General features: G+C 41.3%; 1 protein-coding gene across 1 annotated transcript in view; it reads right to left on the bottom strand.

Moving 5' to 3' along the window:
* ABCC4 (ATP binding cassette subfamily C member 4 (PEL blood group)) overlaps positions 1-25,781 on the bottom strand; it is a 289,300-nt gene that overhangs the window by 3,699 nt on the left and 259,820 nt on the right. Inside the window, exons 27-30 of the mRNA XM_066234422.1 lie at positions 22,450-22,539; positions 15,170-15,342; positions 14,640-14,745; positions 1,824-1,958 (exon numbers count right to left, since the gene is read on the bottom strand). Of these exons, the coding sequence (XP_066090519.1) occupies positions 1,824-1,958; positions 14,640-14,745; positions 15,170-15,342; positions 22,450-22,539 (504 nt within the window). The remainder of the gene's footprint in view (positions 1-1,823; positions 1,959-14,639; positions 14,746-15,169; positions 15,343-22,449; positions 22,540-25,781) is intronic.

Genomic DNA, 25,781 nt, shown 5'->3' with positions numbered 1-25,781 from the left:
CAGGGGTGGAGAAACAGATGGTCGCTTTTCCTGTGTGCCCTGACCAGAAACTGAACCCAGGATATCCACACACTGGGCCAATACTCTAGCATTGCCCAGCTGGCCAGGGCGGGAGCTGCATTTTCAAACTGGACATGGTATTCAGAACCTGGGCTGCACCCAACAATTCCCCTGCTGTTCTCCACTGACCAGCTCTGTGACCTTAAGTGAGCCCTTAACCCAATCCCATCATCCATGAAGTGGGATAAAAAAAGAACCACCTTGAGAATTAACTGAAATCGTTTATGTGATAATCGTGTAAAACAAATTATATATGCCCTGGCTGGATAGCCCAGTTGGTTAGAGCATTATCCCAAAGCACTGAGGTTGCCAGTTTGATCCCTGGTCAGGGCACATATAGGAACAGATGTTCCTGTCTCTCTCCTGCTCTCTCCCTTCCTCTCTCTAAAATCAATAAAATAAACATTAATTTAAAAAAATTATAAAGAACTAAACAAATATAATTACCATTAGTATTGTTAAATTAGGTACAAGATTATTGGACCAAGAATCATGAGATTCCTAATTCTATGACCTATGTGCTTTTCTGTATGTATGTTACACTTGAATTAAAACACTTATTGAAAAAACAGACTTCCAATTCTGTAACTGCTATAAACTAGTGTAGCACTAGTAATGCACACAGTGCCACCTTCCTTCTAAAAGGTCTTAGTTTCCTTATCTGTAAAACAAGAGTGTTTTACATATTATATTACCTGGACCTATCTAAAATTCTATGATCTTCTCTCATTACTTAACACCTTCATAATATATAACACATTCTTTAAATGGACACTTTGACACTTAGGTGGGGACATACCTCTTTGATGTAAAATGCCTGCTGTCAAAGAACAAAAAGGGTTTGTGAGATTCCTGGCTGTTTTTGTGACTAGATCGTACAGGGAATCCCGAAAGATCCAGGAGGCCTGATGAGGGAAGCTCTGACTGGGAGACAATGTAGTAAACGGAAGTGCTATGTGAATGTCAGGCATAAAGAATAGTGTCCACTTGCAGCTTTCCTACATTCACATTCACTGGAAGTACTTGGGGAAAGTTCAGACACAGATTGTGTCATCCCTACCTAGGGTTGAACTCCAATTCTGTCACTGCTGTGGCTAGCCATTAAAGTCCCAGCCTCTAGTACAAGCACAGCAGTAACAGATCCTGCATCACAGCGCACGGCACACAGGTCTCCGAGCCTCCTCCTCCTCCTCGCTCATCACCGTCACTGCCCGAAGCAGGAACTGAGTCTCTCTGCGCTTCTCAACCTTGTTGGTTTAGACTGTCAATGATTAGGAGCCTGCCTACCGTTTCCCTGGGAGATCCTTCTAAACCCAATGAATGAGATAACGTATTTTCCCCCTCAAACTCTCAAGTTTCCTGGATGTGCCCTGACAGCGTTTCCATCTCAAACGTCTCGAGCATCAGTTAGAATGAAATGCAACAGATCTGCACAACGTGAGCATTCTGTGCTGTAGGAGAATCTGAACCGACCGAGTCCAGACGAGTGAGAAGCCCGATCTGAGATCTCTCTCGCAGGCACACGCGCTTGCGTGCGTGAGCATGCACACGGCCCACCCCTCACCCCCACCGTGTCTGCCGATTCTCAGCAGACCTGACTTCAGCCTGGGACGTGTTGTTAAGACCGAGCCATGAAGCTTTGTCTCTGGAGGCTAGTAATTGAAAAGGGCACAGGGTGCTTGTTACCGTGCCCCTCAGTGCCAGATGGTGCGGAGTGAGCCGTGGAGACGGACTCTAATTACCACTCCTGGTGGCGCGCTCACCTGCTTTGCTGTTTCGGTGAGGGCAGCAGCTTCTGCACTGCCCAGCTGTTGCACCATCTTGTAAAATAGGCTCTCTTTATTCTGCAGCAAAACATAGGGCTCATCATATTCTTTCAGTCTTCCTGAATCCAAAACCTGTTAATCAGCAAAAAGAAACCCATTAGCACACAATGTTTTGCAGTAACATATCATAACTCAGACAATATTTCAGAGAGGGCCAGGACAGGGAGAAGAGAGAGCATCTATTTGGGTGGCAGGCCCTCTCGGGTGTCTACTCTAAATGGTTTCATTACCCTGTTTTCCTAGGCAGACAAAGGCCTATCCCGACCTTTTATTATTATAATGTTATAGGTAAGGAAGAAAATGAAGGTTTCAGGCTATGATTATGGGCACTCAGCAGTATTGTGGCATTTTAAATTCTACCAAGGGCATTTTGGGTTGTTTTCATTAGTTGGGGCTTTTAGCCCTCAGACTCTGAGCTCTGAGGGATACTTATACATATATTCAGAGTGGGGAAGTTTCTTGATTTAGGAAAATCAAACTCAATTTATCTAAAAATTAGGGTGATGTCATACAAACCAGATAGTGGTGACCTGACAGCAAAGTAATTACAGAGCTGCTGTGACAGAATCTGAGTAATATTTGGAAAGGAAGTAAATAAACACTTCTGAAATTCCTTTGGGGTCCTGAAAAATGTCACCTGGTAAGAGGGGACAAAACCCTTGCCGCCAAGATTAAGGTGCATCTAGAAGTTGGCTCTGGTGGCAGTTTATTGCGCTGAGAGTGGAAAGCTGGCTGCAGGAGCTCCTACCTAAGCAGCTTTAGCACAACTTCTGCACAGAAGAAATCTTTCAAATCCAATTTTCTCTTTGGATAATACAGCAATTAAGAAATTGAACTCCAAACCCTACTGATCGTGGCCCACACAGCACATGGGGGCAGCCAGTGGTGGGATTCAAATAATTTAACAACCGGTTCTCTGCCCTAATGACCGTTTTAAGTATAAAAAAAGTGATATACCGAAAGGTAGTTTGTTATTTCATGCAATTAATACTTAAATAAGAACAATACAAGAGGTGCACAAAACTAGATTATGAGTTTTAAAATATTCATGAAAAAATATTAATATCTGACACAAAATAGAGTTGTTATTTAAGATACTTCCATATTGCTTCTTGATTGGCATCCTCACTTGCAATTTATTTTACCTATGAATGGCATGAACATTTCTTTGGGCACTTAGAATATGGTGTTGCGCAGATAAATGTTAAAAAGAGTAAGGAATGCGGAATGTAAATTTGTGATTCCCACATTGGGCGGCTGCCCTGGCACCCACCTTAGAGAGAACCCTGACTACAAGTGCCATTTTAACAACCCGTTCGCCGAACTCAACAAAAATTAGGTATTGGTTCTGCCGAACCGGTGAGAACGGGCTGAACCCCAGCGCTGGGGCGGCCCAGGCTGCCTGGGACCCAGGTCTCTGTCGCCACAGTTATCTCTCCTTGCCTCCCGCTCTTTCTTCAGCTGCCTCTGCTCCAGCCACTTTACTGCTCATTAATATGTCCACTGAAAACTGAAAGGGAGAAGAAGGGGCTCTTAACTCTGCATTTCTACTTATGAGTGGCTTTGGTTAATGGCTTCAGAGGGGAAAAAAAGAGTCTGAAACAATTGGCCCAAATGAGATACCTAGGGAAACAGTGCTGATGTTAAGTGGCACTTAGTTCTTCATTTAGGCCATATTCAGAGTAAATTTATCGTAAGAGAATATGCTGAAAATCTAAAGCAGGACACAGGTTGTTTTTCCCTATCTAAGTATTACAGCTAATTCTGTTCTGTGCTATTTAATGGGAAGCATTTATTCAGTCTCTTATAAAGGGCATTTTCCTGTTAATCTTTTGTTTACTACTATGAATCACTTGCTAAGGGCAGCTTTCTCAAAAGAGTTCAAGAATAATTGAATCTGTCACAAGAACATAATAATTAAAATGTCCTATAATTTGGCATGACAATTTAGATGCCCCGAATGTGTAATTTACTTAAGCATAGCATTATAGAGCATAACCACTTCTCCTGATGTTGAAGAAAAAAACTCAGTTTTAAAATACATGTCTCACATGCTAAAGGCTAAGTAAATAAGTGAATTAAATTACTTCATACAATGAAAAATTTTATATCCTGCAAAAGCATCAAGGAAATGTTTAAAAAATCACCACTTCAGAGCTGGTGGGAAATGAATGCTCTGGCTATAAAGACTTCACATAATTTTTAATGGAGGCATTACTAATAGGTTGTCCTTGTCTAACTTCCAGTTTATTCAAATTTGAATGAATGGCAAATCTTTTCATTTCTTGCAGTCTGAAAACACATGAATAGCACTGAGATGAGGAGTTCTCAGAATTGGCCCAGTATCCAAAATGGTAGAGACAGAAAAGAAATGTGTTTTCAAAAAGCAATAGGATTAACAGTATAAATGATAGGAAGATCACTTTGGTCAAAATATTTTGAGCCCTACAAGCATTATCAATTTAATGGCTGTGCATTATATTTCTGAGAGAAGTTTTCAATTTGGGGGTGAGTGACAGAACTGTGGTAATCTATTATAAGATTGATAATTTATTAGAAGTTTTAACTTCTGTAAGAAATACTTTAAAAATGTAAAATAAATATACCTCTTTTATATCCTTTTGATATGCATTAAAACAAAACACAGTATCTTAAAATGAACTGCATTAGTATTGCCTCAAATAGATGAATTCACAAGATCTGAGAAATGAGAAGCCTTGGCAGAGATACAATGTAACAAAGAGTATAGCTACCTAGAAATCAATAAAACCACCTCATAATGAAAACAGCAGTCTTTTGAATTTGAGAAGGAAAATAAAGAGATATGGGTTGGACATTCCTGTGCCACATGCTCTATAGTCATCACGGTTAATTCTCAAACTAGAGTAGACAAACACGACACACAACACAAAAGTTCTTTCCTTCCTTTCTTTCTCCTTCCTTTCCTCCATCGGTCCCTCCCTCCCTCCCTCCCTCCCTCCCTCCCTCCCTCCCTCCCTCCCTCCTTCCCTCCCTCCCTCCCTCCCTTCCTTCCATTAAGTATAAGTGACTACCTAATATCACAGCACTGTTTTAGGAATGGGACATTCCAAGGTGAGCAAGACACAGCCTGTCAACAAGCTTGCAGCCAGAGATGAAGACTGAGGTGCAGGTAAGTTACATAACTTGGCCAAGGCCTCAGGATCAGTAGATGGCAGAGCTGGGGTTTGAACCCAGGTCTGAGCCTGGCTTCTTTCCTCTCTGTGTGAGTACTCAGAGAAAGACCCTATTTATTATCAAATAAATAAATTAAAAATAAATAAAACATTTATTTATTTTTATTATCAGAAAATAAGGGAGATGAGAATTTTAACATCCAATTTTCTAAGATAAATTTCCACATGAATACTATCTTAATTTTGTATAATTTAAGAAAATGATGCCTATGAACAAAAGCATTTCCCCTGTCTGCTTTCCACTGCAATTTTATTATACTCAGTGCTCAAATTATTTACTGTGTGCCTGGTGTATACTCACAGAAAAAGAAAACCAATTTTATTAAATTATTTAATAAAGCACAAGTAACAAATGGCCAAAACACACTTGAAAAAATTTTAAAGAAACTTTCATTAATTCTTGAGTTTTTTTTGGCAAACTGATTGCACACTTAACTTACATTCATGCCATTATGTTATATTTCTGTGGAAGGGCCAGAGATACATATGTAGCCCACAGCCCCTGCCTTTAGGAAGACTAAACTGAGAGAAGATAAAAATATCCTCCAGTTATAATGCAAGAAAAAAGCACAAGAAGGAGGCTGGCAGTAGAAGAGATGACTTCGGGCCAAAGGCTCCGAGGACGAGCTCCAACAAGGGGAGCAGTGACCTGGGCCCTGAAGAAGGAACAGCCTTTACCCTACAGAGGTGCAGGCCGTGGGCAGTGGTCACAGACAGTGAGCACAGAAGGTTGGAGGTGAGTCTGCCAACTCCTCAGGGGCAGGGTTGTGTGGTTTCCCTGCTCACTGCGGCACCTCCAGGCCATGGCATTGTACATGACCAGTAACAGGCACCCAGCACATGCGGCTGGTAGCTAAATACAATGGAAACTACATTCAGGGCATGACTGGGTGATTGCCCAGTGGTGTCATCTGGCAAAAATACAGGGTGAAATCAAGGCAGGATATAGTGTAGCTGTCTAAAGTAGCAGGATATAGGGATTATAAGATTAGGGATACAGGCTTGGAGGACCACATGCTTTCAGGTTGATGGCTATGGGCAAGAAGGAAAGGAAAAAGGAGGAGGGATGGACCAGGGTTGAGGATGGAGGCTTGAAACTCATTTATATAAAAAATCTGAAAAGAGAAAGAAGAGAAGGCAGTGCAGTGTAGACTACCGGCAGGTGCTCGGGGCGCTGCCTTGGACAACAGACTGAAACAAGGCCAGAAACAGCACTCTGCCCACGTAGCCTTGACATTCACTGGTTTGAGCAAAGATTCTAGGCCTTTTAAATAGGTAAACATAATACCACTCCCAATTTTCTCTTTGTACAGATAAAGAAGTCTAACTCAAAATTTTTACTTTAGCATCCTTCATATAGGTAAGAAAAGGCTCCTGAAATCTCCCACCCTGTCTCCATTCTTCCTGCAACCCAAGTTAAAGTATAAACCACGCACTGAAGTCAGTGTGACAGCAATCCCTCGGCCCCGGGATCTGTCCAGGAATGCCAACCTCAAATTGCTCGCTGCTCTCTACTAGGTTAAGGAAAAACACATTATGTTGGATGAGTCAGTCAGTTACATAAGCTCAATGAAGATGTGTTTATCAGGCCTGGATATCTGCAAATATTCCAAGTAGCTGTCCTAGATATAAAAATTAAATGGACCCATTGCAAAATAATTGAATCCATTTTAATTGGCAGGATATCATCAGTAATAGTCGGGTGGCTATGGGGAGCAAGGGGAGGGGGGGAGCTCAGGGTGGAGGAAGAGCCGTGTGATGGGAAAGAGATGCCGAAACAGCTTTCCACATAGTGACCAGCAATAAAGGGAGATCCCAATTAGCACCAAGTGGGGGAGGGGAAGACCTGAGCTTCAGGTGCCCGCTCTCGGCTGCCAGGTGATAAAGGGGCACGGGAACAGTTATTCAACCTTGGAAGTTGAGTCTGGCTGGTAAAATAGGTGCCTGTGATTTTTCTCTGTGCCAAGTGTAACTCAAAATCCTTTCCTTGGTCTTGAAATGGAAGCCATTCTCCTCACCTGGGGAGGATGAGGACTCGGTCACAAGGACCTCCACAGCTGCCCCCAAAGCGCCTGCTAGGGCGTGTCAGCCCCTCCCCCTTGGAAAGCCCTTTTTCTCCTGGATGGTGCTTTCTGTGCCCACATTAGTTATTTTTCTCTCTGGAAACATGAATGAAATCTCGTGGCCTGTTTTTGAAGGAGTTTTTCTCTTCTGAAAAGTTCTTCCTGTGGCCATGTAGGCTTATTTAAAGAAAGGTCTGTAAAGACGAAAAAGGGAATTTGAGTAAAACTCTAATTGGCTTGGAGTTGTTTTTGTCCTCTTCCTGGCGGGCATGGTAAACAGTTTCTAGTTTTGAATTCTCGGGAAAAAAAACTACTAAAAAAAGGTTTGAGTCAGGGGAGAAAAGTAAAGATTATAAAACCGTAAGATTGCCTGTGAACGATCTGACCAGGTGGTGGCACAGCACAGTGGACAGAACATCGAACTGGGACGCTGGAGACCCAGGTTCAAAACCCTGAGGCCTGAGGTCCCCAGTTTGAGCGTGGGATCATAGACATGACCCCATGGTCTCTGGCTTGAGCCCAAAGGTCGCTGGCTTCAGCAAGGGGTCACTGGGTCAGCTGAGCCCCCTGATCAAGGCAGAGATGAGAAAGCAACCAATAAGCACCTAAAGTGATGCAACTATGAATTGATGCTTCTCATCTCTCTCCCTTCCTGTCTGTCTGTCCCTGTCTCTCTCACACCCCCCCCCCCCAATTAAATTGCCTGGGAACAGAAGATGTGGAGCCTGAGATCCTCAGCCTGGTTTTGGTTCTCCAGACTTCCTTCCCAAAGAGCTCCGTCACTCCACAGGGCCAAGGTCGAACATGGCAGCACTGCTTGGAGAGCAACGCCACTGTCTCACAGGCTTTGTTGCTCATGCTGCAAGGGAGATCCCGGGGTGCTCTAAAGACTGGAGTGTGCAGGGATTGGAGGGAAAAAAGCTGTGCTATTGGCTGAAAACAGGTCACAAGTAACAAGCTAATGCTAAAAACTATAGAAAAGAAGCTGTCTTTAATGCTAGAGGGGTGAGCATTAGGAGAGAGAGGATTGCTAATGTGTCTGTCTTGCTCTACTGTTTTGTGGCAACTGAGCAAACAAGGAAGATTAAATGAGCTGTCATTACAACTACATCATGTTTAATAAAGTTAAAATTGAGAGAACATCTTTGTAAAATAGAATTCTAAGCCTAACACATTAATGACACTTAATGAACCAAAACTGGGTAAATCCCTTTGGAGAGCCAACACATAAACAAAGCTATTAATTAGGTCACAGTTGTTTCCCAGCAAGGCTTTTGTTTGATTTACTTACAGTAAACAAAACCATATCCATCCGTCTTTGTGTAGAAGTATTCACCAGTGCAACAAAATGTAATTATTATACCTTAAGCACTTGCAATTACACGACTTTATGATGACAGCACTGTTGGCTGTGCCCTTCATTAGCATCTGTCACTTCCCCGGCCACTCCCCAGGCTGGTCACCCGCCCTCTGGAGCATTAGGCTTTGCAGCTGATTGACTTGTCTTTAAGTCCTTAAACCTTTCAAAATAACAGAAAAGACAAAGCACTCGTTCTTTGGAAATAGGTATTTCTAAAGCAAGCAAAAAAACCAAATTGCTTCAAAGAAAACTCAAAGGTGTGGCCCTGGCCAGTTGGCTCAGTGGTAGAGTGTCATTCTGGCATGTTGAAGTCCTGGGTTCAATTCCCGGCCAGGGCACACAGGAGAAGCGCCCATCTGCTTCTCCATCCCTCCCCTTCTCGTTTCTCTCTCTCTCTCTCTCTCTCTCTTTCTCTTTCCCCCCTTCCTGAAGCCATGGCTCGATTAGAGCGAGTTGGCCCCAGGTGCTGAGGATGGCTCCATGGCCTCCACCTCATGCACTAAGAACTCATTTGCTGAGCAATGGAGCAAGGTCACAGCTGGGCAGAGCATCGCCCCCTAGTGGGCTTGCCAGGTAGATCCTGGTCAGGCACATGCAGGAGTCTGTCTCTCTGCTCCTCTCCTCTCACTGAATAAAAAAAATTAATAATAAACCAAAGGTTTGAGAAAGAACATTATTTACACTGTTTTGCCAAATTGAAAGCCAACTGGTAATCAGAAGCTCTAGGATTAAACAGAGGGTTTACACGTGGGGTTGATGGAGCAGAAAGAGCAGCTCCTCAACTCGGAAGCTAGGGAAAGTATGTCACAAGTCCCCTGAGGTCTGATCTACCCTTCCCTATAAAGGAGTCAGCAACAGAAAGCAGCTCTGACCAAGGTGCAAATAAGTGGCCAAGTTTACACCTCCTGGTGGGAGTCCCCAAACCCTGATATCACTGATGACCTAGGAAGTTGTAACTGAAGGTCTCCCGATGCCGCCGTTGGGAGTGGGAAGGGTAGCTGCATGGTGGAAGGTCCACTACAGAAAACAAGACCGGCCGTTGCAAAGGAAACACGCTCGAAAGGGGGCCCATGCATTTTTTTTAATTTCAGTACTTTTGAAAAAAAATTGAATTTCTTGGTGTGACAATGATTAATAAAATTATGCTGCAGGTGTACAAGTCAATATAATACATCATCTGTGTAATGTATTGTGTTCACAACCCAAGACAAGTCTCCTTCCATGACCATTTAATCCCCCTTTACCCTCTTCAGTGTCCACCCTCCCACTTTCCCTCTGGTAATCAATACACTGTTGTGTCTATGAGCTTTATTTTTTCTTTGCTTAATCCATTTACCTTTTCCACCCAGCCCCTAACCCCATCCCTCTGACAGCTGCCCATCTCTTCTCCAAATTGATAAGTCTATTTTGTTAGTTTATTTTGTACATTAGATTCCACATATAGGTAAAATCACATAGTACTTGTCTTTCTCTGACTGGCTTATTTCACTTAGCGTAATACTCGCCAGGTCCATCCAAGATGTCGCAAAAGGTTAGTATTTCCTTGTTTTTTTATGGCTGAGTAGTATTCCGTTGTGTAAACGTAGCACTGCTTTTTTTTTTTTTATCCACTCATCTACTGATGGGCACTTGGCACAAGAATAAACTCAAAAATGGATTAAAGACTTAAATGTTGGGACTCAAAACCATAAAAATCCTAGAAGAAAACATAGGCAGTCCAATCTCAGACATTTGTAGCAATATGTTTTTCTGATCTATCACCTCAGGCAAGGGAAACAAAGGTAAAAATAAACAAATTAGACTGCAACACACTAAAAAGTTTTGCACAGGAAAAGAAAACATCAACAAAATGAAAAGACAACACACTGTTTGGGAGAACATACTCAAAATATATCTGATAAGGGCTTAATATCCAAAATTTATAAGGAACTTATAAAACTCAACACCAAAAAGTAAACAATCCAATTAAGAAATGGGCAAAGGACCTGAATAGACACTTCTCCAAAGAGGACATACAGATGGCCAACAGACATATGAAAAGATGTTCAACAACACTAATCATCAGAGAAATGCAAATTGAATGGCTATCATCAATAAATCAACAAACAGGTGCTGGCGAGGGTGTGGAGAAAAGGGAACCCCTGTGGACTGTGGGTGGGAATGAAGACTGGTGCAGCCTCTGTGGAAAGCAGTGGAGCTACCTCAGAAAATTAAAAACAGAACTGCCTTTTGACCCAACGATTTCACTTCTGCAAACATATCCGAAGAGACCCGAAACACTAATTTGAAAGAATATAGGTGCCCTTATGTTTATTGCTGTGTTATTTAAAACAACCTTTGCAATTCCCTACTCCAAATTGGCTTATTCCTCAGTTTAACTCATTCACCCAGATGCTCTGGCCCTACACCTAGAAACTGCCACTGACTCTTCTCTCTTCTCTCATATCCCATGTTCAATCCATCACACAGTCTGCTTGGTTCTCCTTCGTTATCTACCCCAAGTCCAACCATCTCACCATCTCTACCTCTAACACCTCAGTCTAAGCCACCAACGTCAGGTGGGGAGAGAGGGCGCCAATGGTAAAGTGAAAGTGAATACTGCCTTTGGAGAACCGAGAGAAAATCAACGTAGTTTAAACTACAGAGGAATGAGGGAGAGCAGAGTGGGACCAGGCTGGAAAGGCAGGGAGGGGCAGGCTATACATTACTTTGTAAAACCATGTTAGGAGCCTGACCTGTGGTGGCGCAGTAGATAAAGTGTCGACCTGGAAACGCTGAGGTCACCGGTTCAAAACCCTGGGCTTGCCTGGTCAAGGCACATATGGGAGTTGATGCTTCCTGATCCCCCCTTCTCTCTCATTCTCTCTCTCTCTCTCTCTCTTTCTCTCTCTCTCTCTCTCTCTTCTGTCTAAAATGAAAAAATAAAGTCTTTAAAACCATGTTAGAGATTCGAATAGGCACTCATCAAGAGGGAAAAAACTGAGGTTCTTGAAATTTACTAGGAGATAACTGGCAAGTACCGTGTTGAACAAATGGCCATACTTGGATAATGGCAACAAAGCTGGCAGGTTAAGGGAATGTTCATGACCTAGACAGTTGGGTCTGTGGGCCCCTTGGATAAGATGGCCCACAGAACCAATGGATAAGATCTAGAAGTGGCCAGCTAAGAAGTCTGCTAAATTCTGTCCTTCCTGTTGTTTCCCTAACTGACCAGACATTCCCAGGTGACAGTATTTCTTAGTATCACATAAAAGGAAGCTGCTACCATCAACGCTATAATACCAAAACCAAAAATAAATCAATATGGTACACTTAGGAGCAAAGACTTCATTTGTACGGACCTCCAACAGGGCTAGAGATGAAGCCATCTTTCTGCTGCTGCATCTAAAGCCTGACCAAGTGATTGAAACAGGCAAACTTCATAGCATCATTCACTTATTGTGAAAGAAGGATGCTTTGTGCGACAGTCTGAGAAATACAGTGCTAGAGGTGAGAACGACAGAGTGACAGGTAAAAGCAGAAGCGAAGGTTATTATTCACCAATTACCATTCAAAAACGCAAAATGAAAGACGAAGCATGCTTGATCTTACACAATGTTCTGAAATCTATTAAGTCTCTGTACTGTGATGTTGGACGCCACACAATTGCTCTCAGACCTCTGCCGGAGTGGCCTGCTTCCTGCTGCAATGTTCTAGTGCAGAGGACCAGCTGCACTGCTTGAAGCCTAAAACACCCTTTAGGTGAAAATTCCCCACTGCTGTGGCGTACTGTGACGGAGCTCACTCTACACACCCAGCTCGGGGAAGGCCAAGGCTAAAGGCACAGCTTCAATGCTAACAGTCTGGCATCTTCTCAATATCCCTACTGATGATCCCATCTGGCAATGTGTGGGAAGCAGTTCAGAAACCACTCAGGAAGTCAAAAGCAGCTACACTTCCGTTGGATACAAGAAATTTTGGATATTGTTGATCATTTATTACTGGTCATTTAATCTATTCTGTATGGATCATAAAAATCACTGGTTAACTTCATCTGTTGCCTCTCATGCACTACACAGGCCTTTTTTAAAAATCTATTTACTTCTTCATTACTAATCAGAGCATCACTGGGCCCTGGTATCTAGTAACAACATCTAGTGTACACAAGATAGTTGAGAATCTGTTCATTGCCATGGGCTGCGGTTAGCGTGAAATAGCTTACATTCTTTGGGCTTATTTGCAGCCAAAGGTTTTTTCTTTTGAGGGATGATTTCCTTTCCATTTTATAAAGCCGCATTCTAAGACCTACTGAAAGTGAGTAAGTAAGAGGGAAAGAAGAAAGAGAGAAGGAAAAAGAAGGGAGAGAGGGAGACAGAACAGGAAGCGAGGAACAAAGGAAATAAAGTTAAGGAAGGAAAAGACTGAGTAAGTTGGAAGGAGCCAATCAAACCTGGAAGGGAGATAGTGAACGTAGACAGACCAAGGCTTGAGCTTGCCACGTGTGCAGTACTTGGATCTACTGCGGAAGGGACTTGCTGGCTGTTTATCTACAGTCTCTCAGCCCAGATCTACCTTTCTCTCTACACCCTCATCTGTGATACTGAGGCTGGGTCTCTGCAAACCACATTTCCAAGGTTCTTTAGCCAGTTGGCTTTGTTAGGTTCTGCCAGTAGGGGGCACTAGAAGGAGACTGAAAGTGGGTCAGGGAACACATGGTTGACCTGGTTCCTGCCACTCATACCAGTATCCCCCAACAGTAAGACCTGGCTCCAGCCTCCATCTTCTATTAGCATATTGAAAACCAGCCTCAACAGATGACTGGATAAAGAAGATGTGGTACATATACACTATGGAATACTACTCAGCCATAAGAAATGATGACATCAGATCATTTACAACAAAATGGTGGGATCTTGGTAACATTATACGGAGTGAAATAAGTAAATCAGAAGAAACCAAGAACTGCATTGATTCCATACAAAGAAAACCAGTTAGAAGGTGACGGAAGACAACTGAACTTTGGGTTATGGGAATGCAGCATAATCAAATGTCAAAATAACCTAGAGATGTTTTCTCTGAACATATGTACCCTGATTTATCAATGTCACCCCATTAAAATTAATTTAAAAAACTAAAACTAAAAAGCGAAAAACAAAAACAAAAACAAAAACTAGACTAAGAGACATGGACAAGAGTGTGGTGGTTACCGACGGGGGTGGGGGGGGAGTGGGAGAGGGGGGAGGGGAGGGGCACAAAGAAAACCTCCCCTAACTTCGGGTGATGGGTATGCAACATAATTGAATGACAAGATAACCTGGAGATGTTTTCTTTGAATATATGTACCCTGATTTATTAATGTCACCCCATTAAAATTAATAAAATTATATATATATATATATAAAGACAAAAAAAAGAAGAACACCAGCCTCGTTGTGCTCCTACCCTCACAAACATGACTAGCAGGCTGGGCAGTGGTCTCTCTTGGAAGTGTGGGCACTGAGATTCTTTAGGGGCTCGCCTTCAAGTTCTTAGGTCTGAAGACCTGTCCTAGAGCAGGGTAGCTTCTTTCTAAAATTATTACCCCAGTCTTTCTACTGGTCCTCCAATTCCATGAATCAAATATTCTATATTTAATCTTTTCTGTTGAAATACCGTTTTTCTCACTAGGGTCTTTCTTCTCAAAGACTCCTCTCTGACAACACAGCTGTGAACGTCCCACCAGCTGAGAAGTTCTGCAGCCTTACCCAACAACCTCCTGGCAGTCTCAATGAAAAGCTGAACCTTTGATTAAGGGAATCCAAAATGCTGAAACAACTGTGACCCAGTGAAAATGGCTGTGCTCTATTGCTCTGTAATATTAAGCCATAGCTTGGATTTGGAATATTTTCAGATTGGGCCATCTTAAGTAAAAATGACAATTCAAATAAGCTTTGAGTATAAGAAATATGATTAGAGGATAATATTATTTAATAGCATGTTCTGAATGTGTAGATCAGAATTTGAGTTATTGTCAAGAATGAGAGGAAAAATTAACAGAAAATTAAATTGTAATTTCTATCAAGCTTAACAAGAAAGGATAAATTGAAAAAATTAACATAAATAGAAACAACTGGAATTCCACAGGTGACGGTCTTACCATAATCTTGTCACTATCGATAACGGTGTTCAACCTGTGTGCAATGGTTAGCACAGTGCACTGGGCAAATTTTTCACGAATTTTTTTTTGTATTAACTCATCAGTTCTGGAATTAAAGAGGTTGAATTTAGTTCAGTAAAGGCAGACTTAAGACTTAAAAAGATCATATGATACTTTTATCAAGTTTTTAAAAATCAATAATTTATGCATGATTTTCTTTAAAATCCAAGTAGAAAGTTATGAGAATTTTACTATTTTTCTTTTAAAAATGGAAGATATTCTTCCCTTCAAATTACTTAAAATGCTGAGGAGTTCAATTTAGGAATCTAGCTCTCTTAGGATGCCTACTATTATCATTAACACCTTAGAGCATGTTTGGTTTCTTCCTTTGCTTACCAGAATTAATGTTATTGAGGACGACCTTTGGGGCAAAGAGAGCACTTAGAAAACCTGCTCACCATACTTAAATGTTTCTCATTTTACCACATTTACAATGCGGATTCCGGGTTACAGGGGCCTCAGCTCTGTACCTTGGATCCACATTGGCGGTCGCCTCGTCAATGATCAATATCTTATTTTTCTTGAGAATAGCTCTGGCAAGGCACACCAGCTGTCTCTGTCCAACACTAAAGTTCGATCCAGATTCTGCTAATTCAGTATCCATTTTACCGGGAAGATCTTCAATGACTTCTTTAAGTTGTACCTAGAGATGCAGAGAGAAGAATGGTGTTTTCTTAAAGAAACTACTACTGAAGTAGACAAGCCTCCTAAACACCAGAACTTTGAAGTCCTTGGGACTTCTTCCATATCTCGTGAGTATGGGCACGTGACAAGGACAGTTACGTAGTGTTTACTGAGAAAGAGGATCATAGCAGCTCAGAATCTCCATCATCATAGGGATCTCCCTCCAACTACCCTTCTAGAGCCACACCCACCCCCTCTGGCACCATCTCTGATCTTTGGCAACCACTGATCTGTTTGTCATCTCTACAATTTTGTCATTTCAAGAACATTGCATAATGGGACCATACAGTATATAAGCATTTGGGATTGGCTTTTCTCAGCCTGCACTCTGGAGATTAATCCATGCTGCTGCGTGGGTCACCAGTTCATCCCTTTTGATGGCTGCATGGTATCCCATAGTATGTTTATTGCTCCAGTTAAGAACATCTAAGTGGTTTCTAGTTTTTGGCTCTCCCAAATAAAGCTGCTATGAACCTTCAAGAAAAATGACAGAAATATTCTGACTTAAGAGCATAAACTTCGAAACTAAGAGACATTAATAAGAGTGTGGTGGTTACGGGGGGAGGGGGGAGAGGGAGAGGCAAAGGGGGAGGGGGAGGGGCACAAAGAAAACTAGATAGAAGGTGACAGGGACAATCTGACTTTGGGTGATGGGTATGCAACATAAGTGAACGACAAGATAACCTGGAGTTGTTATCTTTGAATATATGTATCCTGATTTATTGATGTCGCCCCATTAAAAATAAAATTATTAGAAAAAAAAAAAAAGAGCATAAACTTCATGAGTCAAGATTCTTCTTGGTTGCTATCAGTAGGCCCAGTTGGTTCATGTCCTGTCAAGTTCATCAAAACCTATACAGTCTGCTAAATAAAATTATTCCTAACAAAAAATAGAAGCATTTTAAATGTTCCTTCTTAATTCTTAGTTAAAATTTAACTATCGGAATTTACAGAGACAAAAACGTCATAGCTATTGCCTAGATACTGGAGGGTTAACTGTAAATGGACACGGGGAACATTCTAGGGTAAGAGAAATGCTCTAAAACCAGATTGTTGTGATGGTGGTAGAACTATAAACTTACCAAAATCACCGAGTCATACTTACAAGGGGATTTTCTGGTATGTAAATCGTACCTCAATAAAGTTGATGAAAAGAAATCATCTTAAGTGTCCCCCCCCCCATCCCTGACACAATACCCACTAGGAACCCCTCCCAGGGATTGGTCAAGGAAGGCTCTCAGGGAATGTAGTCTAAACAGAAAATTTTAAAGGATCTTTATGGTTGAGTCAAGTTTCCCAAAATGCATTTGGCATAGCAGTTAGTACATTAAAGGGAAACTATTTTTTTTAATTATGGCAGGAAGTACAGCTTTCTGAAGATATAATCTTATCAGTACCTTATTCTTTTGGAAGCTTCAAAGTTAAAAAAATACAAATTCACACACTGGCAATTGTACTTAATATATTAGTAAATACAGAGTCTATTTTGGTGATGGTTTCTCCCCAAATTTAATCACATATTGCTAGACCAGTCAAGCGCACTTACTTCCATCTCAAAAATGTTCTGCAGTGAATGAAAACTCATGAAAAACAGGGCACAACATAACATCTTATTTCCCCCACACTGTGGGGATAGATGGTGTTTATATTAATCTAGCTTCAAAAGTGTAATTATAAATTAAAAAAATACTCTTAATTATCAAAGATAACCTGTTAACTCTACAGGATGGTAGAGCTCAGTCCAGTGAATACTTGTTTGGAGAAATTTTATAGAGCAAGAACCAAACTCAGGCTATACTTGAGAGTTAAAGAAGAAAATTAAATGCACTTCAGATTAAGAGACTAACAGGTTGATGAGTGATGGCCAAAAAGCAGGGACACAAATATGTATAATATATAACATCAAATTACAAAACACCAAGGGTAGGTGGGCAACATTTTCATGGCTTCCGGACGCTGAAGTACTTCTGTGAATGGAGTCTCGAATTATGTCAGGGATAGAATTCCAGTCCCAACAAACAGAAATTCTGAGTTAGGATTAAATATGGTAATGGTATTTAGCATGAACATGAAAGGCATACAAAATCTAAAGTATAAGATTCGATTTGTGGTGCCATTACTTTTACTGAAAATGACAAAATAAAGATGTCAACTTAGTCAACCCCCCTCCATTACAAGAAAGAGTATTTACTGAATATTCTTTTTAAGATACATATTCGTGGTTCTACATGCCAGGTGATAGAACTTATCCAAAGTATAACAGTGGCAAGGCCTTCACGAGCTTTTCCTACTCGTGACTTTGGTAACACTTGTATACGCCAACTTGTCTTTCTTAAAACTGATGTCCTGGCTTTGTTTTTTGTTTCGTTTTTTTGTTTGTTTGTTTTTGTTTTTGCTTTTTATAAGTGAGAGGAGGGGAGACAGAGAGATAGACTCCCACATGTGCCCGACTGGGATTCACGTGGAAATCCCGTTTGGGGTCAATGCTCGAATCAACCGAGCTATCCTCAGCACCTAGGGCAGACACTCAGATGAACCGAGCTATCCTCAGGGGCCAGGGTGAATGCTCGGACCAGCTGAGCCACTGGCTGCAAGAGGATAAGAGGGAGAAAAGGGGGAGAGGGAGGGGGGAGAAGCAGATGGTTGTATCTCTTGTGTGCCCTTACTGGGAATTGAACCTGGGATGTCCATATGCTGGGCTGATGCTCTATTTAATGAAGCCAACCGGCCAGGGCATATCCCAGCTTTGAAGAAATATTCTCACTTGCCTGACTCAAATAACAAGTCATCACTAATCTGGGTTTTCTTTCGAGTCGACCATAACTGCCTGACGAGGAGTAAGGGTTGTGAGGTGAAGAACAGGAGACATGTGTTCCAGAAGACACTGGTTTCTGAGACTCGGTCTTCATTGACGAGCCAGGGATAGTTACGACAAAGACACGAATGTATTATCACACATTTGTGTTATCACGAAGCCTCAGAACCAAGAAAAACAGATTTGAGGCAGTATAACATAGCAACTGAGAGCGGCAACTGGAGAATTTGAAAACATTAGAAACAGTGTAATATTACTAGCAAGTTTCTTAAGTGAGATGACTGCATATGTAGGAGAATGGCCTTGTTCCTATTAGCCGTATATTTAGGATTAAGGATAATTTCCAGCATTTAATGAAAATTTCTGCAACTTACTTTCAAATTATTCAGCAAAATAAAGATTGTAGAAGAGGGAAAGCAAATGTGGCAAAATAATAACAACAGTAACTAGTGAATTTAGGTGAAGGGCATGCCGGTGTTCATCAGTCTTTTCCTTCAACATTCCTGGGATCTGGAAGTTTTAAAATAAAACTTGGGGACCTTGAGGCCAGACAGTCTGGGCATGAGTCTCACTTGGTTCTGCCAATTGGGCAAGTTCCTCAACTTTATCTTAGCTTCCTAACCTATAAATAATACTGTCATATTATAATCATAGACACGTCTACCTCCCAACATTGTTAGAATATAAAATTAGCATGTTTGACTTTACAACAGTGCTTAAAACAAAGCAAAAGATCAATAGATATTGCCCATTATTAATAATGCTGTCAGCTGGCCTCTCTCCACGTCCTCCTGCTGCCTTTTCCTCCTTTGCATTGATCAGTACCCGGGTTACAGGTGTACAGAAAATAAGAGTTTTGCATGTACTGACCTTTCACTGAGAAACTGCTTACTCTTTAGCCATTACTTATATTTCTAGAGCTGCACTTCTCTTTAGGTGCCCAAATCAACACTAAGTTCTAACGAACTTTCTTCAGTTTAGAGCTGGCTATTTTTCGGTATATATATGAAAAATGTATTTTTAGTATAATTTTAAAAATAACCAAGATGAGACAGGCATTATCTATAGAACTGCCTCCTTTCTGAATGCTGCCTCTACCCGGGGAGGAGGAGGAGGCAGAACAAAAAGGACTTAAAGAGATAAAGCACCTTCCCTTTTATCTGAATTTCATAGAGAGGAAAAATGTAGTACCTTCTTATTGACACTTTCACATTTTCAGTAAGGAATCATTTACAAACCAGCTGACAAGGGTTTTTAGTTCTCTTAACATTTGACTTCATTGTCTTCTCTGTTTTTCAGTGAAAGATTTGGTAAATTTTCTAAAAATCAGAATACCAACTCCTTCACTGAAAAACATACAGAAGTCGTATAAAAATGAATCCTAGAGAAACAACCGTGTAGTGATTTCTCACACTAAGAGGTATCCTTGAAGCAACAAGTTCAATTCCAGAGGTAATACACAGAAACCACTAACTTCATTTTGTGAAATAAATTCATGTTTATGTATTTTTCTTTGCAGAAAGTTCCAAATGTAGCTTAAATAAAGGCAGTACAATTTTAGTATTACCACTTGCTCCATCTTTTCATTTTTAGAATTCCGAGAGGCTACTAAATTTTATTTTAATTTTGGTTCTTACAAATGACATAAGTTACAGCCAATTTCTAAGATAGTTTTTGACTGGATTTGTCTCCCAATCAATATCTCTTTACTGTCTACGGAACAGTATGTTTCTAGAGTAATTTTACTGTCTGAGAGTCCGTGAAGACAGATCTCAAGCTCTGAAAGAAATAGAAAAATAATTTACCAGTAATTCCTGTTGTTGTTTTTTAAAGTGTGTCACAATTTCAGCATTAAATGTGCCCTGAGAGTTCAAAAGCACTGAATCATCCTACCTTTATATTTGGTGGTTAACTGTTCTTCCCACCTATTCTCTTCTAGAATTTCACTGTGGAAAGACTCATCAACTTAAATGGAACCAGAGGTCCGACGCTTTTCAAGTGGAGAGGGAGAAGTGCTTGGCCTGATGTTGGAAAGTGAAATCCCCACAGTTGCTGGAAAGCAGGATGAGGGTGTGAAGACTCGGTGCTGACATGCCTCCAGAAACCAGAACTACTGGCCTGGAATTGTCAGGCATCGAAATCTGCTTGCTCACAGTCAAGCCCATCTATAAATTAAAGATTTCAGAGCTATCCCTGGAAGGGTGACATGAAATGGCAGGTGTAGGTTCAAATTAACAACCACGTGAGCAATTGATCATTGGGTTGTGTGGATGTGCCTGTGAGTGTGCGTGTTTACAAGAAATGAGCCACCCTTCTCTGAAATGAAGAGAATGTTAATAAACACTCAGTACGTGTTTAGTAAGTGCTTACTTTTTAAAAGCAAAAGACTGAGCTAGGTCCATGTGGGATGAGAAGTCTGTCTGTGGTTTAGAAGTCTAGATATGGCTTCTGCCATCTGTTAGCTAGAATCAATTTGTAGAATGGGGGCAAATACAAAAATAATTAGTATTAAAAGATACAACAAACCCTGTGAAAATAGGAGTAAATGATTTTTCAATGTTTTAATAATCTTGCATTGGATTTTATTAAATTCCATGCCTTCCCATGAAATTACAAAAAAGTGAAGTGCATTTAAATATGTCAAATGTTTAATATGATATAATTACAATAAAAAACCTAATCAGCCCTGGCCGGTTGGCTCAGTGGTAAGAGCGTCGGCCTGGCGTGCAGAAGTCCCGGGTTTGATTCCCGGCCAGGGCACACAGGAGAAGCGCCCATCTACTTCTCCACCCCTCCCCCTCTCCTTCCTCTCTGTCTCTCTCTTCCCCTCCCGCAGCCGAGGCTCCATTGGAGCAAGGATGGCCCGGGCGCTGGGGATGGCTCCTTGGCCTCTGCCCCAGGTGCTGGAATGGCTCTGGTTGCTACAGAGCAACGCCCCAGAGGGACAGAGCATCGCCCCCTGGTGGGCGTGCCGGGTGGATCCTGGTCGGGCGCATGCGGGAGTCTGTCTGACTGTCTCTCCCCATTTCCAGCTTCAGAAAAATACAAAAAAAAAAAAGAAAACAAAAAACCTAATCAACAAGCTGAATAAAGATGCTAATAAAAGTTGTATATAATATTTGAAACTACCTAATGTTGTTTTAAAAATGTTTCAATGCAAATAGAAATCCTGTGAGCAAAATAATAAAAGTAAATAGAATTACAAATCAACAGCACCTTAACAGTCAAAATCTTTTAATGCAATGGAGAGAAAATTCAAGAAGTGGTCCAAAGGCAAACATTATCCAAAAAACAGAAAATACTCCAGAAAGGAACGTATTGGTATAAAAGCACCACAAAAGCTCCAGAGTTCTGTCACCTACATTTCCCTCCGCAGCACTAAAACATGTTTGCCAACAAATAATTATTACCATATTCTAACTCAATAATTTACCTTCATAAATGCTTTCTTATAAAACTTCAAAGTATTTTATTAGTATGACCTTACTTATCTTTTAGTTAATAATGAAAAACTATTATTGTCTCCACTAAGCTGATGTTCCCTAAGACCAGGGGAGTAAAATGAATGTTAGCCACTAGGTCACCAGTAGAATCTGAAGCCATAATAATAACTTCTACTTTACTGCTCTGCTGTGGACAAGATAATGTATATATCTAGCTGCTTTGGGTTCTAGGAAAAAAGTTAAAATGAAAACATGAGGTGCTTTCATATTTTTCGGTTGTCATCATCATCAATATGCATATTTTTAGTGTGTCCATGTCATCAATGTTCTCCTAGGTGGTGAATAGTCAGTTAAACCAAATTCCCCTTAATTACCTATAGTACTATAAATGCACATATACTGATACTAACAAGTTAATTATATTTTATAAATTATCTCTTTTATTTCTTTTTCTTTTCTCTTTTTTAGCACATAAGAGAGAGACAGACAGAAAGGGAGAGAGATGAGAACAGAAGCATCAACTCGTAGTTGCGGTACCTTAGTTGTTCACCGACTGCTTTCTCATATGTACCTTAACTAGGGGGCTCCGGCTGAGCCAATGACCCCTTGCTCAAGCCAGAGACCTTTGGGTTCAAGCCAACAACCACGGGGTCAGGTCTATGGCCCCACGATCAAGCCAGTGACCCTACGCTCAAGCTGGATGAGCCCACACGCAAGCCTGTGACCTCGGGGTTTCAAACCTGGGTCTTCTGCATCCCAGGTTAATTCTCTATCCACGGAGTGACTGCCTGGTCAGGGTATAAATTACCTCTTCTAAGGCGTTCCACAGTTCCTCATCCGTGTGCTCGCCGAAGGGATCCAGATTTTTCCTCATTGTTCCAGTGAATAAAACAGGTTCCTAAATATCGCAAAATAGTGACTGTTACTACTGTAGCCCCCTTTTCCTTTTATTCCAATGCTAACTTTCAGAACAGAATTAAAATTCCAAAAACCAAAATTCACTATAACCATGAGTTATATAAGGTTGCAATGCTCATTTACAGAACAATTTCTCTATTAATTTTCAGCTGTCCAGAGCACAGTCCAAAATCTCTTCTGGACCACTGAACACTAAGAAAAGAATGTGTTAAAATGTGTCATCTTAAGAAGAATCTGAAAAAGGAAGGTTTGATTTTTAAAAATGCCTTTCTGGTAGTGGTATCTGTTCTGAGAGAAAAAAATAAGGATATAATTATTTGAGAAAGTTTACATCAAGAGAGCTATATCAATTAATTAACAATCCTGGTGTGCTAGTGGAAAAATACCAAGAGTATGATTAGTTGAAGTTTGTAACTCAAAGCAAAACTTAAATATTTTCACATTTGCACTGAAGAATAAATGGGGATATTTTCTTCATTGGTAACACCACTGTCCAGGATTAGAAATCTCTCCACAAGTCTGATTGAACAACCTGTTTTTTGTCCAAAGAGAACATAAACTAATGGGCCCAGTGGCACTTCTATTCATGAAGAGATCACCTCAGATTTTCATCAGCTGTTCCCCATGTTATCTTGTCTGTACATCAGGATTACACGATTCATAGATCCTCGTTATTAACTGCAAGGGCTGAATAACCTGAACCCTATTGTGACATGTGTCATAATGAAATTATTTTCAGTTAAATAGTTCTCCTATTCACCTGCTCTGGGAGGAACCACAATTAAATTTCTCTAAAATATATGCCTCCTCCTAGGTTTCAAAAGAATCTTGTACCTGAGCTTAAGTAGGCTGTTCAAGTTTTCTTCTGAGAGCGTCTGGTAACCCAGGCCACAAGAATATAGGCAGCAGAAAAGAGCCCAACGGGCTACTTTCAATGATGGTGGTAGAACAATGAGACACACAGCTCCGGGGCCGAGAGGTGACTGGACTCTGCCACCAGGGATCGACTCAGGAGAACCAACCGCCTCAAATCTGGTCTGGCTGTGGGGCTGGCCTGTTCCTCTTCACTTCTCAAAAGCCAGAGAAGGAAGATTGAGAAGGTAGCTTTTTTGCTTCTCTAGCTGTGAATAAGAATAACACTGAGCCCTGGCCGGTTGGCTCAGTGGTAGAGCATCGGCCTGGCATGCGGGAATCCCGGGTTCAATTCCCGGCCAGGGGAGACAGGAGAAGCGCCCATCTGCTTCTCCACCCCTCCCCCTCTCCTTCCTCTCTGTCTCTCTCTTCCCCTCCCACAGCCAAGGCTTCATTGGAGCAAAGTTGGCCCGGGCGCTGAGGATGGTTCTGTGGCCTCTGCCTCAGGTGCTAGAATGGCTCTGGTTGTAACAGAGCAATGCCCCAGATGGGCAGAGCATCGCCCCCTGGTGGGTAAGCCGGGTGGATCCCAGTCGGGCACATGCAGGAGTCTGTCTGACTGCCTCCCCGTTTCCAACTTCAGAAGAATAAAAAGAAAAAAAAAATAACACTGAGAACTTCCTATATCTTCCTTCTCTATTGTCTCAGTTTTAAGACTGATGAGAGAAAAATGGATGCAGAAGACAGATGACGTGCCAGCAGAAAACATGTATCCCTAAGCAAAATCCTAAACTAAAAACATTTAAAGAGGACAATTTATTTGCACAAACTTGATAAAGTGGCTAACGTGTCTGAAAATCAAAAGCGTTGAAAATCACTGGTCATATGACATATCAAAATGATTATTGAATTGAACTAAAAATACTCAGAGACCCAAATTTAAAACTACCAAATTTTAGGATCAAAGACTAAACCATCCAAGCAATGGTACAAGTTCACTGTCAGGGGAATAACCATCATTCTACTTCAGATTTAAAGGAAAAAAGAAACTTCCCTTACTCAATGAAATGATCAACACTACAATTTCAACAAACGAGGCAATTTCTCTTCCTTGAGTTGTTCTGATGAGGTTCACAGAAACGGTGCGGCCAGGCGAGGGGAGGCTGGCACCCATTACTCCCCGCTTCTCTGGGACTCTCCGCCCATTTCCCTCACAAGACTCTAAAGGATAAGTGATATTCTACTGAGACCCAAACCGAGAGACTCCTGAGGACGGCTGTGTGAGGAGATACAGGGGCTGAAAGAGGACAGGTTAAGAAACCAGCTTTGCGCCTACTGGGCAAAGTGACAGATGGTCTCTTTGCTTACATTAAAAGACAGGACCATTTCTTTGTCCATCTCAGCTTATATGACCTGAACACCTCTTCCTTTGGGTTCCTCTCACAGAGTAAATTTACATCTGTAAGAAGTTTAGTGTTTGGTAAAGTGTCCACCTGGTTTTTAAAATACACTCTAGAGAGGGATTATCTAAGCTAACTTACGGTAGTTCCAAAAGGCTTGCTTTTTTAAAAAACTGAACTTACTGCGGGGACACTGGTTAACATAATTATACAGGTTTCAGGTGCCCAATTCTCTGTACTCCATATTGTGTGCTCATCACACCCAAGCCAAGTCTTTGTCCATCACCAAAAACTGGCTTTATTTTTCAAAGACAAACCTTTCTGCCTTCGTTAATCGAAGACAGGACTGACAGTGCTAGAACTCTGGGGACGGTGGTTTTGGTGGTTCATCTGAACAGGCACAGGGACACACATTTAAAGTTCAGTCACCTCCTTCATAATCGGGGCCTCTCTCTTGTCAACTCCCTCACCTTCTTCTCTTTAATAAACTCCTCGAAGTGGATGACTCTCTCCCAAGACTGGGGGATTAAAATGGGATTCTTTACTGAAGGACAAGTTGCTCACTCAGGCCCTGACCAATGCCTGCAGCTGCTTTATGCTGAGCTGAAAGAGGCCCAGATCCTCTGCGGGTCTTCAAGAGGTTCTGCTAATTAGCACCAAATCACTGCCGAGTGTCAAAAGAAAAGAAATTAAAGTTTAAGAATTTTCTGATGCAAACGGGTTCCCACTTAAATCTGTATTGTCCATCTAAAAGAATATATTAGGCAGTAACTCATGGTTATTTAGCATTATGAGCTAGAAGAAAGTAGTTTAGTAAATAGAATATTTCTGTATGTTAAAACATGAAATATATATTTCAAAACGAGTAAAACTTCAGTCAAAACTTGAATAAAAAGAATGATTTATTAAAACATCAGATGATTCAGGCTATAGTTGTCTTTAAAGCCAGCAGGCAATTTGTAAAGTGTCT

Source organism: Saccopteryx bilineata, chromosome 6 (genome assembly GCF_036850765.1).
Source record: "Saccopteryx bilineata isolate mSacBil1 chromosome 6, mSacBil1_pri_phased_curated, whole genome shotgun sequence".
NCBI classification, from domain to species: Eukaryota; Metazoa; Chordata; class Mammalia; order Chiroptera; family Emballonuridae; genus Saccopteryx; species Saccopteryx bilineata.
Note: the sequence above shows the minus strand (reverse complement) of the source record. Positions and strands in the feature narration are given on the sequence as shown.